At 33.9% G+C, this 16,802-nt stretch overlaps 1 protein-coding gene across 1 annotated transcript in view; it reads left to right on the top strand.

Moving 5' to 3' along the window:
• LOC144972952 (dynein beta chain, ciliary-like) overlaps positions 1-16,802 on the top strand; it is a 59,762-nt gene that overhangs the window by 13,566 nt on the left and 29,394 nt on the right. The window contains exons 11-32 of the mRNA XM_078914805.1: positions 129-197; positions 702-975; positions 1,587-1,695; positions 2,449-2,693; positions 3,143-3,278; positions 3,697-3,893; positions 4,480-4,734; positions 5,384-5,553; positions 6,121-6,343; positions 7,146-7,349; positions 7,913-8,314; positions 8,987-9,232; positions 9,696-9,920; positions 10,719-10,937; positions 11,554-11,832; positions 12,399-12,638; positions 13,454-13,554; positions 13,923-14,139; positions 14,980-15,084; positions 15,495-15,652; positions 15,856-15,994; positions 16,722-16,802. The exon at positions 16,722-16,802 is cut by the window's right edge and continues 207 nt beyond it. Of these exons, the coding sequence (XP_078770931.1) occupies positions 129-197; positions 702-975; positions 1,587-1,695; positions 2,449-2,693; positions 3,143-3,278; positions 3,697-3,893; positions 4,480-4,734; positions 5,384-5,553; positions 6,121-6,343; positions 7,146-7,349; positions 7,913-8,314; positions 8,987-9,232; positions 9,696-9,920; positions 10,719-10,937; positions 11,554-11,832; positions 12,399-12,638; positions 13,454-13,554; positions 13,923-14,139; positions 14,980-15,084; positions 15,495-15,652; positions 15,856-15,994; positions 16,722-16,802 (4,294 nt within the window). The remainder of the gene's footprint in view (positions 1-128; positions 198-701; positions 976-1,586; positions 1,696-2,448; positions 2,694-3,142; positions 3,279-3,696; positions 3,894-4,479; positions 4,735-5,383; positions 5,554-6,120; positions 6,344-7,145; positions 7,350-7,912; positions 8,315-8,986; positions 9,233-9,695; positions 9,921-10,718; positions 10,938-11,553; positions 11,833-12,398; positions 12,639-13,453; positions 13,555-13,922; positions 14,140-14,979; positions 15,085-15,494; positions 15,653-15,855; positions 15,995-16,721) is intronic.

Below are 16,802 nucleotides of genomic sequence, written 5' to 3'. Positions count from 1 at the left end.
CTTTTATAGTTTATCTGTTATTTGTAAAATCATAGCAGTGAAAATGCTCAGCAGGTTTTTTACAATGTACTGGGTGACCAATCATAAAAGAATATTCGCATTCATTCTATATTACTTTTTGTCCATAGAGTCATGGACGGTGAAAATGCCCAATTAGTTTTCACCAAGTATGAAGAGATGATGCAATTGCTTGGACAGTAAGTCTTTTGTTGTTTTGTTTGTTCTCATCAAAATTTTATTTTTCTTGTCTGTTTCATGACACTTTATTTTCATTAGCTTTTATGAAATTCTTTTATTCTTTCTGAGGGGATTTTTTGTAAGGCTAATTTTGAGAAAAAAAAAGCAAAGTAACCCAGCCATCAGCCAAATTTTTTTTTTTAAACCCTCAACAGTTTACTATTTTAAGATTGCTTCATCATTTGATTAAAACTAATGAAACGGAATATGGTTTATTGTTTTCATTATTACAAAGTATGAAATTAATGTTTGACACATGCAAAGTATAATCTGTCTTTACCAGTTTCAACACAGTTTAACATGTCAATCTTGAATGCTGTGTTTGAAAAAAGAATAAACAATATTGAAAATAGAAAAAAAATGTCTATATGAATTATTAATTTCTACAGAGCAAGCAGGTAATCTATACGCTCACTCACGTTGCTATAATATTCTAACCAAAAAAAATTAATGAATGTTTCCAGATGGGATGTGGACACGTACAATGAATGGACCAAGGGTGTGGACCAGGCCTGTAGCTTCAATCTGTCTCAGCCACTCTTGACTCGCAACGAGGAGACCAACCTCATCTCAGTGAACTTTGACCCTCAGCTTGTGGCTGTGCTGCGTGAAGTGAAATACTTAGAGATCAGAGAGAAGGAGGAGATTCCAGGCAGTGCCAGTACAATGTATTCTAAGAACGACACTTTCAGGAAGTTTGTGGCCAATCTTGACCTCACTGTACAATGGTACAACAAGGTAAGACTGAAATAAAACATGCAAAGAGTAAATCTAAATAGATTACGAAAACAAACAAAATATTTCTTAACTTATATTAAGGTGTCCAGACTATTTCACACATTCACTCTTAAGTCGTATTAATTATCTAACACTTAGCTGAGTTTATGATTGAAAAGGTAGGAAATATAAGCCTGCAGTTGGTCAGTCCATTAACTACAGCCGGGAAAACTGTATTTTGTAAAACATTGTTCAAGTGGATGAGTTTATTTAATTATGTCTGCAGCTTTTGCTGGTATGCGGTTAATTAGAATACTCATCAGTTCTGCCCACCAAAACAATCGTAACAAACACGCAAAATATGTTTAAACTGTAATGTTTAAAGTCTGTTAAAGAGTTGTTTTAAAAATGAAGGTATGATGGGCTAAAAATAATAACAAACAGCTGAGTGACAACAACTTCTTTCTTTCTATTAGCAAATAGACGATAGTAAATCTTATGAGAGAAATTCAAACCAGTGGTAATATAGTTAAATTCATACACGAATTACTGATATGGTCATTAAGTTCTAAAATACTTTTCCCCAAGTAAAGTTGTTGACAAAATATGTGCTTGACAACCATCAATCATAGGTCCGCAAGACTGTCCTGGAAGTTGAGTATCCCTTGGTTGAAGGACAATTGGCTGAGATTGACCAACAGTTGGAGAAGGCTGAAAAGACCTTGAACTGGGAGAATCCAGGTATGTTGTTAGCAACTAGAATATTCTTTGATTTTTCAGCATCCATCTCAATTTTGTCCTAAAAATTGACCCTCTCTAATTCAGTGAAATAGGCCGCAATGATTTAAAAAGATATTTAATTCTCAGTGTGCATATCCCTGATTCTTATCAATGTCAGGAAATAATGACATAATGAAATAAATTTACTTTCAATTTTTTTGGTAAGATTTTATGTAATGAATAAGCCCATTATTTTGACACTTCAGGGATTTTCATTTTATAAAAATATTTTTTTTCAGATTCAGTAATATTATTGTATCTTCTTCATCTGTTCATTCTTTTTCCTTGTTTGCTGTATAAAAGATAATGAAATATATTGTAATGATTAATTAAATGAATGCTGACATGTTTTTCGCGTAAAATTAAAAAAGGGATTGAAAGGAAAATTTAAATTCCATGAGCAAAATATTTAAACTTAATCATAAATGCTAGAATGTTTCTTTTTGAATGCTTTTATGAAAAATTATCATATAAGCCCCTATTATGCACTAATTGTTTTACACTGAAAGTTAAAAAGTGAATGTTGACTTATTTTCCTGTTTGGTGTCGACCATTATTCTATAGACAATATGGAAAAGTTGCATATAAATGGAAAAGTAAGCATTTCAAAGCGGTATAGAAATTTTAAAGTTTATTTAATTGTATTGTTGAGGAAATGAACCCATAAATTGTTCTTTAACATGTTGCTATTTTTATTTAATAAATCTAAAACAGAGGTATGGGAATACATTGAGAAAACACGTGATCAAGTCCATGATTTGGAGACAAGAGTACAGAAATCAAAGGACAATGTGGAGGAGATCAAGAAGATTATGACCACATGGGCCAAAACGCCTCTCTTTGAGAGGAAGGAAGACAAGCATGACTGCCTTCTGCAACTCGACGACAGGGAGGATCGCATCAACAAACGTTATGCTGAAGTCAAGACAGCTGGAGAGAATATCCATGGTCTACTAAAAGTAAATATTTTATGTCTCTTAATTCAATAAGATTAATTCTATGTGTCTAACTGATAGGATTGATTTTAATCATAGTGTATATAACACCATTGTACGCCATAGTGTCTATGTTTAGGGTGATGTAGCCAATCTATATTTGTTCCAGACCTTACCGTTGTCACTTTTGTAAAATGAGATAGTAATGAATATATTTACTTTAAATAGAGTTGTCACATTTGATTTAAACATTCGTCAACAAAATGATATCATATTCCTAAATTTGTTTTTTTTTTTGTTAATTTTTTTTTTATCTCAGAGCCTTTGTCCTGATTATATTTATAATGATGATAATAGTCCATATTACTAATAATGATAACTACTCTTGACTTAGACTTAAATTTCAGATAAGTGTCACTGGGTTTGCATTGACAAAATATTTCATCTTATATCTACGTGTCTCTCGCCCACAGCAAAATCTAGAATACTTTAAAGCGGATGCCAGCACAGACATTTGGAAGGCGTACGTTGATTACGTGGATGAGATGATTGTAGACGGCTTCTTTAACACCATCAAGTGCAGTCTGCAGTTCATGCTCAACAACACAGGTAATGAGACAATCTGGTTTATCAGGAATTCGATTGCCACACTATAAGATTTGGAAAATTTGTTGATTATAGTTCGTCAAATGTCTTATTCTATTAAGTTATAGCCTTATTTATGTTGCAACAATGATCCTTTTTTTTTGGTTGCATGTTAATAATTCCTGTAGTATTCTCAATACGTTGTCTTAAATCATTCTATGAACATTCTATATGCATTAAGTATGTAATGAAAGACAATGTTGGATATAATTTGTATGAAATGAGGGCATGAAAAAAAATTTTAAACAGAGCTTTCTATTTGTTTTGGGTTTTTTTTTCTTCTGTGATGAAAAAAACAAATGGTTGCATTTTTTTATTTCATTTTTTTTTTATTTGAAAGAAGTTTCAGAACTAAGCATTTAATCTTGCTTTATTTCAAAAGATATCAAGATGAACCCAGGTCCCCTGTTCGAGGCCAAGTTAGAACTTCATGTGCCTGAGATGGTGTTCCTGCCGTCCCTGGACTTTGGAGCAGCAGATGGTTTTTACGATGAGGTCGACGGTTTAGTCGGAGACATTTACAAACAAGCCAATCTCATTCCACGTCTGGCAGCTCATTCAGGACAGGAACATTATCAGGTCCGTTGAAAAAAAAATGAATGCTAACATTACAACATGAAAATCTCCAAGGGAAATTGAAAAGTATATGAAATACTAATAATATATACGTTTATGTTCATAAGCCTATGTTGTTTGAATCATTTTTGTAATCTAGTACTTTGCCAATATAGATATAAATTGAGTAAATAAAATAATGTTTTATTTGGAATCAAGCAACTGTAACATTCAATTAAATGTTTCTAAGAATTTCAGTATACTTTTTTTTTAATGAGCTAGTGCATATTAGTCTATTTATTATAATTCAAATTATCATTAAGCTTAAATTGAATTATTCTTAGATCATAAACCACACTACTTGACCCACTGCAAGTCAAAGGTACCTTTGAGTCATTGTTTGCTTCCCCCCGTCCCCCTTTATAAGATATCATAATGATTTTCAACTCAAGCTGTTGATAGGCGACCGCTTTTACGTTGAACCATTGTCTTTATCTTTTTATCATATGCTACCTAACTCTGTTATGTTTTTTTTTTTCCAAATATATTTCATTCTCTTCAAAATGCTCATAAAGTGATTTCTCCTCTTTTTTTCACATTTTTTTAACAGCCTGACTTGGAAGACATGGAGGAACTGAGTGAGATGCGACAAGACCTGATGGATCGAATCCAGAACATCATGAACAAGGCATGTGAGTACAGGAACTCCTTTGATAACTATGCCTACCTGTGGGTCGATGACCGTAATGAGTTCATGAGACAGTTCCTCCTCTACAACCATGTGCTCACAACAGAAGAAATCGAGGCGCATGCTGATGAGGGAGTGCCTGAAAGTCCCCCAACATTAGCTCAGTTCAAAGATCAGGTGAGTATGATTCATTGGGGATTTAATAATAAACTTAATATAGCAAGTAGCTTCAACAAAACACAGAATTTATTATGGGTTAACTGTTGGGCTGAAATGAGCCTACTAGTAAATCTATAATATTTTTATAAATTTGCTGCTGAAGGGCGTTAGTCTCGAAAACATCACCTTTCACATACTGTTTACTCGTTTTTTACTCTATTTTTTCTTCCCCCTTTTTTTGGTTCAATCTTTTAATTGTTCGTAGCCTCACGTTTCCTCATATTTCTTTATAATGTCAATAGATTATCATCGTCTCTCTGACTAATTACAAGGCACAACCGTAGATAAAATTGAATAAAAGAAAGTAAATATCGATGGTCATTGGGTGCAACATATTCATACGATCACAAATAAAATGCTAATGAAATACTTTAGAAGTACAGAGGGAAGTAGGAAAAAGAGGTAGACAATTCTTTTTTTTTTCAGAATCATCAAACCTATCTGATTTTAGAATAATGTTATGCTTTCGCCATTGCAACCCATAATGCTTGAATAAATTTCCTTTAGTCCAACACAAATTGTCAAACATTAGTCATAAACAAATTTGATAATATGCAGCATAATAGAATTTATACCGATATAAACACATTTGATAATTTGACTACAGATTGACACCTATGAGAAGATCTATGAAGATGCTGTCCAAATCAAGGATATGCAACTGTTTGAGCAATGGTTCCGTGTGGATGCCAAGCCTTTCAAACTGTCTCTTCTCAACATCATCAAACGATGGAGCTTCATGTTCAAACAACATCTCATTGATCACGTCACAAACAGGTATGGAGGTTTGTTGGGTTCTTTTTTTGTTCCCATGTTTGATGTAGATCATTACTGGGATCAACAATATATGAAGCCTTTAACTCAAAGATCTCACTAAATCTCATTCCTTCTAGCAATATAAATTGGAGATCATAATTGGATCTTAAGGCTTTGATCTTTTGTGAGCTTCAATAAATTTATTATAAATGACGGATAAAGAAAAACATTTTAATTGAACAACTGAGAGCACTGAACAAAAAAATCATGAGTAATTGTGCTAGTCCTTTACAAACCAAAAGCTTCACATATCATTTTGTGAAGCATGTTATGATATCAAAATAATCTGATGTACAGATTTTGTTTTTTAAAAATTGGTGGATGCCATTTTGGGGTGACATCTAATGAGTTTTGATAATTTTCACCCTAGTGTCCTTTTTTTTGGTAGCATTTTCATGATTCTGTTGTTATTAAGGGACCAGATTTCAACCATTCTTCTTTATTCATTTCCTTTCCCATGTCCTCTTTCTTCTCATCATTTTTTTCCCAGTTATTTATACCAATTTGAATTTACAACTTTCTCGACAGCCTTAACAACCTTACCGACTTCATCAAGTCAACAGACTCAGGTCTCCAGAAGGAGGTTGAAGAGGGAGACTACAACGGTCTCGTTGAGGTCATGGGTCACCTCTTTGCCGTAAGGGAGAGGCAACAGACAACAGATGAGATGTTTGAACCTCTGAAACAAACCATCGAGCTGCTCAAGACATACGACCAGGAGATGCCAGAGGAAGTCCACATTCAGTTGCAAGTAAGTTTATGTAAAGCCTTAACATGGTTAATTTTACACAAACATATATCAGATCTCACCAGTCCAAGACAGCAATGACGGGGATTTGACTCAGTGAATAATAAATAATAGATTTTTCACATGGGGTCAAATTAGTCTCGAGGGTTTTTTTCAGTTCTGCATGGATTTTTTAATGAAAAAAGGCTTATTTTAAAATATGAAAGTAAAAATAATTTGATGCTGACATGAGCTAAGAGAAATGCTGGCCCATTGATGACACTACCATGTGTCGAACAGGAAATTTTTTTTTTTTTTAGGAAAATAACATTTATTTGTGACTCATCTACCTGAAGCGGTATTAAGTTGGTGTATGGGTACTTTCTAAAAGTTGTGAGTCATTTCTCTCATCTGTCAAAAGGAAGTAAAACCACAAAGATACATTCTATATCAAGTTAAACCAAAAGTAATTCTTTAATTTCTTTATCCTTTGTTTTATTCCAATTTGTCAAACTAACATTATGCTATTTTTGAGTCTCTGATTTTCAAATTTTGTTTTCTTTATTTGTAACAAACAGCTATGACAATACCAACTGACAATTTAAAATTTCTTCGATATTTTTTAATGATCATAAAATTTATTTGAAAATTCATATTAACATCATTTTTTATTTGTACGTAATTCTATTTTCATTTTATCTTCAGAATGAAGTTGTCTATTTTGTTTTAAATGGCAATTGCACATTGCGCAGAAATGGTAATATTGTTATCATAAAAATACTCTTGCTTCCATGAATAATTTATGAAATTTGAATCTGTGATGCAGGAACTTCCAGAGCAGTGGAACAACACAAAGAAGATTGCCATCACCGTAAAACAACAGGTAGCACCACTGCAGGCCAATGAGGTGACAAACATCAGGAAAAAGAGTGCATCCTTCGACACCAACCAGCACAAATTCAGGGAAAAGTTCCGCACCATCCCGCCATTCAAATATGATTGTGAAAATCCTTACGACCATCTTGACATAGTAAGGATGAATTCTAATATAATTGTCACTTTGAATATTGTAATAATGATATATTCAAGTTAAAGGCTGAATTTGTGTATTGATACTGTGTGATTCTGTCAAAGGTCTGGCTGGCAAAAGGATGATAAAATAATTGAAACAAAAAACATGCAAAGTTAACCGCTTAGATTGTGCCAGATTTAACTGCTTGATAATTGTCTTTTTGAAAGGGAAAAGCGAAAACAAAGAAAAATAACTAATTCAATGAAATGAAAACAAAACAAAACGAAACAAACAAACAAAAAAAAAAGCAGTTGTGTGATGCAGTACAAATAATCTTAATCATTGTAAGAATGCAGTATTGTCCTGATTCAATGAAATGAAAACAAAACAAAACGAAACAAACAAAAAAAAAAAAGCAGTTGTGTGATGCAGTACAAATAATCTTAATCATTGTAAGAATGCAGTTTTGTCCTATGTGAATTATGGGTATGAACGTAGATGAAATAAGGTATAAATAAGAGAAAGACTTTACAATGTTATAATTCTATTATTGTTATTCATCCCATCCATTTCTTTAACAGTATAATGAGGAAATTAAGGCAATGGAGGCGGATATGTCTTTACTCTTGGATTCTGCTGGACTCTTTGAGGTCAACGTGCCAGATTTCAAACAGCTCAAACAATGCCGAAAGGAAATCAAATTGCTGAAAACACTTTGGGACTACATCATTATAGTTCGTAGCAGTATTGACGATTGGAAGACCACACCATGGAAAGCCATCAATGTGGAGCAGATGGACTTGGACTGTAAGAAATTTGCCAAGGACATCCGAGCATTAGACAAGGAAATGAGGGCTTGGGATGCCTACACTGGTGTTGAGAATGTCGTCAAGAACATGCTTACTTCTCTCAGAGCCGTGTCTGAACTCCAGAACCCAGCTATCCGCGACAGGCATTGGCAGCAACTGATGCAGGCCACTAAGGTAATAAAAAAAAACCAACAACAACTACAAAAAAAAAAAAAGAAATATATAATTCACCTTACTATAAAGGTAAATAGTTAATTTAGAGAAGAAATGAATAAAAAACTTATTGAAACTGAATAAATACAACATAGCTACAAAGATCGAGTGGATTAGTGAACAAAAAATGAACTCATGAATCAATGGGCAAATGAATAATTGATTAGGCAAATACATTGATAAAAGGACACACACACTCACACTAAAACACACACACACACACACACACACACACAAACACACACACAATACGCACACACACACACACACACACACACACACATATATATATATATATATATATATATATATATATATATTTCCAACTATATAATAAGATAAGAAATAGATAATTAAATGAATTGATAAATGATTACCCGATTAAAGAACTGATTGATAGGGAAGAGAGAGAGAGAGAGAGAGAGAGAGAGAGAGAGAGAGAGAGAGAGAGAGAGAGAGAGAGAGAGAGAGAGAGAGAGAGAGAGATAGAGAAAGAATAATTTAAAAAATAAAAATAAGCTCTTTTATGGTTTACATAGCCGTCATATACAGTATTTTTCAATATATTACTTAGTTATTGTGACCATCACCTTTCATTCCATTCATGATTCTTTCCTTTCCAATAAATCACAGGTGAAATTTGTCATGGACGAGAACACCACCCTGGCCGATCTTTTGAACTTGAACCTGCACAACTTTGAGGACGAAGTCAGAACCATTGTGGACAAGGCAGTCAAGGAAATGTCCATGGAGAAAGTTCTCAAAGAGTTGGACACCACCTGGTCTACTATGGAATTTGAGCACGAGAAACATCCACGAACTGGCATTACCATCATCAAGACATCTGAGGAATTGATTGAAACGCTTGAAGACAATCAAGTAAGAAATAAGATTTTACTAACTCAATATCAAGAATAAAACATTCTGACTTATTTTATCTGTAGTTATTTACAAATTTCCTAAATTTTACATTATTAAATTGTTGTGATCTCATTACAAAAAAAAAAAAAATTCTCAATGCTGTACGTACACATAGATTTTAATAAATGATTCATAGAGGGCTTGAATTGTTTTGTTTTTTTCTTCCGATTTTGCATAGACAACTACTTCAAGAAAGTTAGCATCAGATACAAATCTTATTTCTTTATTAGCCCAAAACAGCCCCGCCAGTGATTTTACAATCTGATGCTACATAATGAATATGATAGATCAACTTCTGAGAAATGTAACGATGAGATAATCGACTGCCACCGCTGAAGTGGTGTTTTGCCTTTATATTTAAAAAAAAACCAACTTTTATCTGTCGACAATGAAATCTTAATGTCCTTTTGCTTTCAAACAGGTACAACTTCAGAATATGATGACTTCCAAATACATTGCCCACTTCCTCAATGAGGTGTCCATGTGGCAAAAGAAGCTATCAACAGCTGACCAAGTCATCTCCATCTACATGGAAGTTCAAAGGACCTGGAGCCATTTGGAGTCCATCTTCATCGGCTCTGAGGATATCAGGAAACAGTTGCCCGAAGACTCCAAACGTTTTGATGGTATTGATACTGACTTCAAGGTATGTGGTTGTACACATTTCATAATTATTTTTAAAATAAAAATAAGACTCAAAACTTATAATTGATTTTTTTTCTGGAACAATCTTTTGGAGAGGGATTTTAAAACCTATATTTGTAAATATGTTTTCTTTTAAACACTTAATTTAGAATTTTAAAAGCTTTAAGGCTCAGTCAAAAGATACTTAGGAGCACGCTTTATTATATCATAATTTTATTTATTCCTTCGTTTTTATGGCTAATATTTGACTGGTCGTGAAAAAAGAATTGTCAATCTTTTTAGAGGTAATCAATAGCTCTTTAGCTAAAACACACTACTTGATAAAGATCCTTCGTGTAGTTCATCAAAAATCACCTACAAATTTATTAAAATTAAAACAACAGAGAATGAACATAATATTTGTAAAGCTGCTTAAAATACGTTTTAATTGTTGTTTGTCGTTACATTAGCCTTATTTCATCTTGATTTCAATTTCCTGATTTCCTTTTTTGAGAAAGGAGTACACCCCTGGGTGTCAAAATTTAGACAAATTTAGATACTTTTTTATTGAGGCAATGCAAAATTCATATGGTTGTTAAAGAATTTTTTCTAAAGGTTAAGCAATAAAAGAATGATGTAATTATAGAAAAGATGCAATTGCTCTATTTTATAATATATCATATCGTATATTGGCATCCATTTACAAAAATACCCCCCCCCCCCCCCCCAAAAAAAAAAAAAAAAAAAAAAACCCAAAAAAAACAAAAAACAAACAAACAATAAATATAAATCATCCCTCTTGCCTACCTACATCCAACAGGAATTAGTTAGCCAGGTAGAGAAGACAACCAACGTGGTCGACTCAACCAACCAACCCAAACTGTTTGAGAAGCTTGAAAGATTGCAAGACCAGCTGGCTCTCTGTGAGAAGGCACTTGCAGAGTACCTAGAAACGAAACGTCTTGCCTTCCCACGATTCTACTTCGTGTCATCTGCTGATCTCTTGGATATTTTGTCCAATGGCAATGATCCCACTATTGTAAGTCTCTCTCTCTCTCTCTCTCTCTCTCTCTCTCCCCCCCCCCTCTCTCTCTCTCTCTCTCTCTCTCTCTCTCTCTCTCTCTTTTTTTTTTTCTATTATCTCTCTCGCCCTCTTTCTCTTATTTTCTTTCTCATTCTCTCTCTCTCTCTCTCTCTCTCTCTCTCTCTCTCTCTCTCTCTCTCTCACACACACACACACACACACAAACACACGCACACACACACACAGACACAATGAATTCAGTGGGGTCTGGCAAGGATTCCAAGCAAACCAATAAGATAGTAACTTTGACAAAAATATATTTTAAAAAAAAAAGACAAACACAAAAGTTTGAACTGCAGATCAGGTTTTTACTAGAGTGAAATTTTGAAGTGAATGCATTTGAAGTTAAATTGCCTTATGTCAGCTAAAGCTAGATTTTTGTTGTTGTTATTTTTATATCATGTTATCAAATAATTAAAATAGATTCTAATCATTTGATATGCTTGTAATTTGTTCGTGATTTTTTAAAACTGTCTAAATATAAGAAAAGCAAACATTTGTTTACATTGATTCCTGTAAAGTAGGTTGCCAAAATTTGTTGAGACGGGATTTTAAAACTATTATTCTCCAGGTTGCCCGCCATCTTACCAAGTTGTTTGACTCCCTGGCCAAACTCAAGTTTGAAAAGGATAAGGACGACAACCCCATCAAAAATGCATTGGGCATGTTCAGCAAGGATGGTGAATATGTGGACCTGAATTCGCCATGTGATCTCAATGGCCAGGTGGAGACATGGCTGAACCGTCTTCTGGACGCCATGAGGGACACAGTCCGTCACGAGATGACCGAGGCTGTAGCTGGCTACGAGGAGAAACCAAGAGATCAGTGGCTGTTTGATTACCCAGCACAGGTAATTTAATTTATTTTTCTCCATCAAAGTCTATAGATGTAAAAGTTGTGGTAAATTTAAGAAAGATTCGTTTTAACTTTCATTATGCTTGTCATGATTCGACTCATCTGTTTTTCTCTCAGTCAGTTTACCAGCCATCAGGCTCACTTGTTTCCATGTTGACAATTCTAATATTGGGATGTAATTTAAAACTCAGGAAAAGAGCAATCATGGATTATACTGTTTTGATACATCAATTTGCTCACTGTCAAGATGTTTTAAACCAGATTTTTGATACAGTGCTTTAACAAAACTGCAAAAAAATGGATTGAATGATAAATCCAGTTTAATTTTTTTTAAAACCTTACGCACGTAATTTGTTGGCTTTATCACATTTTAAAAAACACACCCCACCCCCCCCCCCCTAAAAAAATCCACAGAAAAACCATACATTTGATGCTTAAAAATAGATATTAAAATCCTAAGATTTTATGGTATGAGGTTTTCACTATCCAGATGCTCAAGTTGATTATTTATCTAGGTTTGATTTTTATGCTAAATTCATATAATTTTCTTTTTTTAAATAGGTCGCCCTGTGCGGAACTCAGATCTGGTGGACCACCGAGGTTAACATAGCATTTGGTAGACTGGAAGAAGGCTATGAAAATGCACTGAAGGACTACAACAAGAAGCAAATTCAACAGCTGAACAATCTAATCACCATGTTGCTGGGAGACCTCACCAGTGGAGACCGTCAGAAAATCATGACCATTTGTACAATCGATGTGCACGCTCGTGATGTCGTCGCTAAAATGATTACACAGAAGGTTAAAACTTATTGCCGATGAGATTGTTGTCGTTGTTTTAACTGTTGCTGTTGCTGTTTTTTGTTGTTGAAACTCTTGTTTTTTTGTCGTTGTTGTTTGTAGTAGTATTGATGGTTGCGGTCGTAAGGGTGCTGTCAGTGGTGTTTTTTCCTTTTTATGATGGGGTTGTTGTTGCTGACTCTTTTGCCTTTCAATGCAATAGCTGATAGATCTTGCAGTCTCTACTTAATTCTGTTTTAATGAAACTTCTTTTCTTTTTGTCTCATACCTTGTTGGGGAGGTCGTGCAGGTCTTGTATGTTTTTGTAAAAAATGGTAACTGGTTTTGTCATTGTTACTGTTTTTGTTGTTGTTGTCGTTGTTGTTGTTATTGTCGTTGTTGAGAAATAGTGATAAAGTAATAGGTAATATTTTCCAGATAACCACAGCATTAATGCTATGATATCTGCTGAACTTCAATTTGTTACAATAAAAACAGTTATTGAAAGTTTCTTAAAGCAGAAGATCCTTTGAAATAGATGTTCAAAACTGCAACGAGAAGTTTACTTACTTGTTGACTTCTGAGTTTGCAATCAATATTACTATACAAATGTGCTTGAGTTACATTTCTTTATCAAAATTTATAAGAAAAAAAAAGAAATGAAGCTTTTCAACTTAAAAAAAAATTTAAACACGCATTTATCCCACATTGTTGCCCCATTGACCTGAATAATTTTTTTAATATAACAATTAGTTCAGAGCAACTATGTGGTTGTTTTTTTGGTTAACAATGGGTCTATACAATTTGTTACAACTTCTAATGCATGCTACTTTCAGATTGACAGCTCCCAAGCTTTCTTATGGCTGTCACAATTGAGACATCGCTGGGACGACAACGAGCGCGATTGCTTTGCCAACATTTGTGATGCCCAATTCAGGTATAAAGTTGATAACAGTGGTGGTGATACCGCTTAGGCAAGGTTAACAGTGGTGGTAATATAGTCCAAGATAATGATTGATTGTTTTTTGTTTTTTTAAGAGATGACATTGAAAAAGGTGGTGCTAATGAAAGCAAGCTGCTCGTGATGGCAATGATAATAATGATGACGATGATGATGATGATGATGATGATAATGATGATGATGATGATGATGATTATGATGATGATGATGATGATGATGATGATGATGATGATGATGATGATGATGATGATGATGATGGTGGTGGTGACTACAACAGCAATTAAGCTAATTCTGTATTTGACTGCAAGTTTGTGCATTTATTTTTTTACACCAATTTATTTCAGATATTCACATGAATACTTGGGTAACACTGCCCGTCTAGTGATCACCCCCTTGACCGATAGATGCTACATTACCTTGACTCAGTCCCTTCATCTTATCATGTCAGGAGCCCCTGCTGGCCCTGCCGGAACCGGAAAGACAGAGACCACCAAAGATTTGGGCAGAGCCCTGGGCATCATGGTCTATGTCTTCAACTGCTCTGAACAGATGGACTACAAGGTAATTAGTGATTATATTATGTCTACAAAAGCATTTTATTCTTTCCTCTGAAAAAATAGATCGATGAATAGCTAATAGAATACTTTGCTTTGCAGTTTGACTCATAAAAAGTGTTTTTAGGTTTGGTCCATCCATACATCAATAAATATGAAAATAAGTTTTTAAATAATTACATCTGCAATGGAGGATCTTCCTTACCTCCTCTAGCGTAATCGCAATTCACAATTTTACCCCAACGAATTGGTGAGGTGTATTATACTTGGCTATCATTTTAAAAAATTAAGTTTTTATTATTTCTCATCAGACTATTTCTCTGCAAAATAAATTACAAAGTGCATCAATAGTATTAGCAACAATTCAAAACATGTTTTGTTATCAAAATCATTAAAATACACACGAAATTCCATACTACAAGCTATAGACTTTTCTGAACGATTGAGAATTTCCATAATAGATGCATTTTGTATCGAAATAAATGTTTATCTGAAATCTATGGAAAAGCTCAAAAAGTCAAAATAATTTTAGTTTGAGAATTAGCAACAATTCAAAACATGTTTTGTTATCAAAATCATTAAAATACACACGAAATTCCATACTACAAGCTATAGACTTTTCTGAACGATTGAGAATTTCCATAATAGATGCATTTTGTATCGAAATAAATGTTTATCTGAAATCTATGGAAAAGCTCAAAAAGTCAAAATAATTTTAGTTTGAGAATATAATTTGATATTGCAAATCAATCCAGATGAAGACTAATCTGAAACGCATTGAAAGAATATTTATTGGCTTTAATAGGCTATTTTGATCAAGATTATGACCTTTTTTTTTTTTTTTCAGTCCATCGGTAACATTTACAAAGGTTTGGCCCAGTCTGGCTCTTGGGGATGTTTTGATGAATTCAACCGAATTGCTGTAGAGGTGTTGTCTGTCGTCGCTGTACAGGTATGTATTCCTTTACATTAAATTGGCACTTTTACACTCTCTCAAATGCCCATAACACCCCTATTAACGAAAGGATTGACAACCTGAAAAATCAGAAAAACCTAGAGGTTATCTTTTCCAGATGTTTGAGGCAAGATCATATCAGCAATAAAGATGTTCCTTGAGAAACACAGTGAGCAAGGACGTTTTAAAAAAAGAAGGAAATGTATCGTCATACAATGGGAAAATAACTTCGCAATAATTATGTAACAGCAGTAAATTATAAGGCAGAGAAAAAAAAGACAAGAAAATCCAATGAGAAAGGAGAGATGTTGTTGGATGGATAAAACAACATTCTTTAACATTCTGTCCTTGCTAAGTTTCCTTTTAGATGTGGCTGAAGTTTTGTTTTACAAACAATTCCCTTGTAGGTTAAGACCATTCAGGATGCCATCAAAGACAAGAAGACCCGCTTCAACTTCCTGGGAGAGGAAATCAGCCTAATCCCATCTGTGGGTATCTTCATCACCATGAACCCTGGCTACGCCGGAAGGACTGAACTTCCAGAAAACTTAAAGGCTCTATTCAGGTTAGATTTTATCTTTGCTTCTCAATTCTACCACTGTATAATTTCATATTTGCCATAAAAAAGTAAATTGTTTTACAAAAAAAATTATCCATGCAACATGAAACCTATTTATTGTGTCTTTCCTTTTCATACTTGTTTTATTACAAATAGCCTCGAGTTTGAAGTGTTTCTGACATAAAAATCCATTTATACTTTACTCACAGGCCCTGTGCTATGGTGGTTCCAGACTTCGAACTGATTTGTGAAATTATGTTGGTGGCTGAAGGTTTCATTGATGCTCGTCTACTGGCCAGGAAGTTTATCACACTATACAGTCTCTGTAAAGAATTGCTGTCCAAACAGGTAAAATATTTTGTCATTCGTCTGCTTATCTTTGAAAATAATTTTAATGAATTTTTATATAAATTTTCTTTTTTTTTCAGATCTGATTTCTTAAAATAAGGATACATTTTTCTCGGTCTTGTAATTTAACCTAATTAGTCTCAAGCACAGCTGAGTTTTGTGATATAGTTTACAGTTACTATATGCCAAAAGTTAACTTACATTTTGTGTTCCACAGTCTCGATCTAGTACAATATTGGGGCCAACCAGTCAGTTGAAATTGAAGTTAATATAAAATGTGTAGTTTGATTTTACTCATTATGCTTTTATTGAGGAAATTTAATGTACTTATTTTAAACACTGTTCAAAACTGACATGTCAAGAGTGTTTCACCTTGACATAATACCAGGTTGAAAAGACATTTCACATATTTAGTACATTACATTCATTATTCGTTTCATTTGTTCATCTCTATGTAGAAAAACATTTAAGAATAATCTTGTGAATGAAAAGTATATTCTATCTTAATCATTGATTTAAACCTGTGACCTTACCCTGGCCTGGATGCCCGTCTGTCCTGCTTAATCTTTTCTAGCTACTGCCAACCGAGATTGTCTTTTATTTATCTGTATGAAGATCTCTTTGTAATTTCTGAACTACGATTTTCCTCTTGGTATAGGGATTCTAAATCGGCATTTATATGTTACTGTATCAATTAATGACTTTCTATTACCTTCATAAATTACAGGACCATTACGATTGGGGCTTGAGAGCCATCAAATCTGTGTTGGTTGTGGCTGGTGCCTTGAAGCGTAGTGACCGTGGCAGA

Source organism: Berghia stephanieae, chromosome 5, assembly GCF_034508935.2.
Source record: "Berghia stephanieae isolate SIO BIC M18660-M18661 chromosome 5, UCSD_Bste_1.3, whole genome shotgun sequence".
In the NCBI taxonomy this organism is placed as follows: Eukaryota; Metazoa; Mollusca; class Gastropoda; order Nudibranchia; family Aeolidiidae; genus Berghia; species Berghia stephanieae.
The sequence above is the reverse complement of the archived record's forward strand: the minus strand, read 5'-3'. Positions and strand labels throughout refer to the sequence as shown.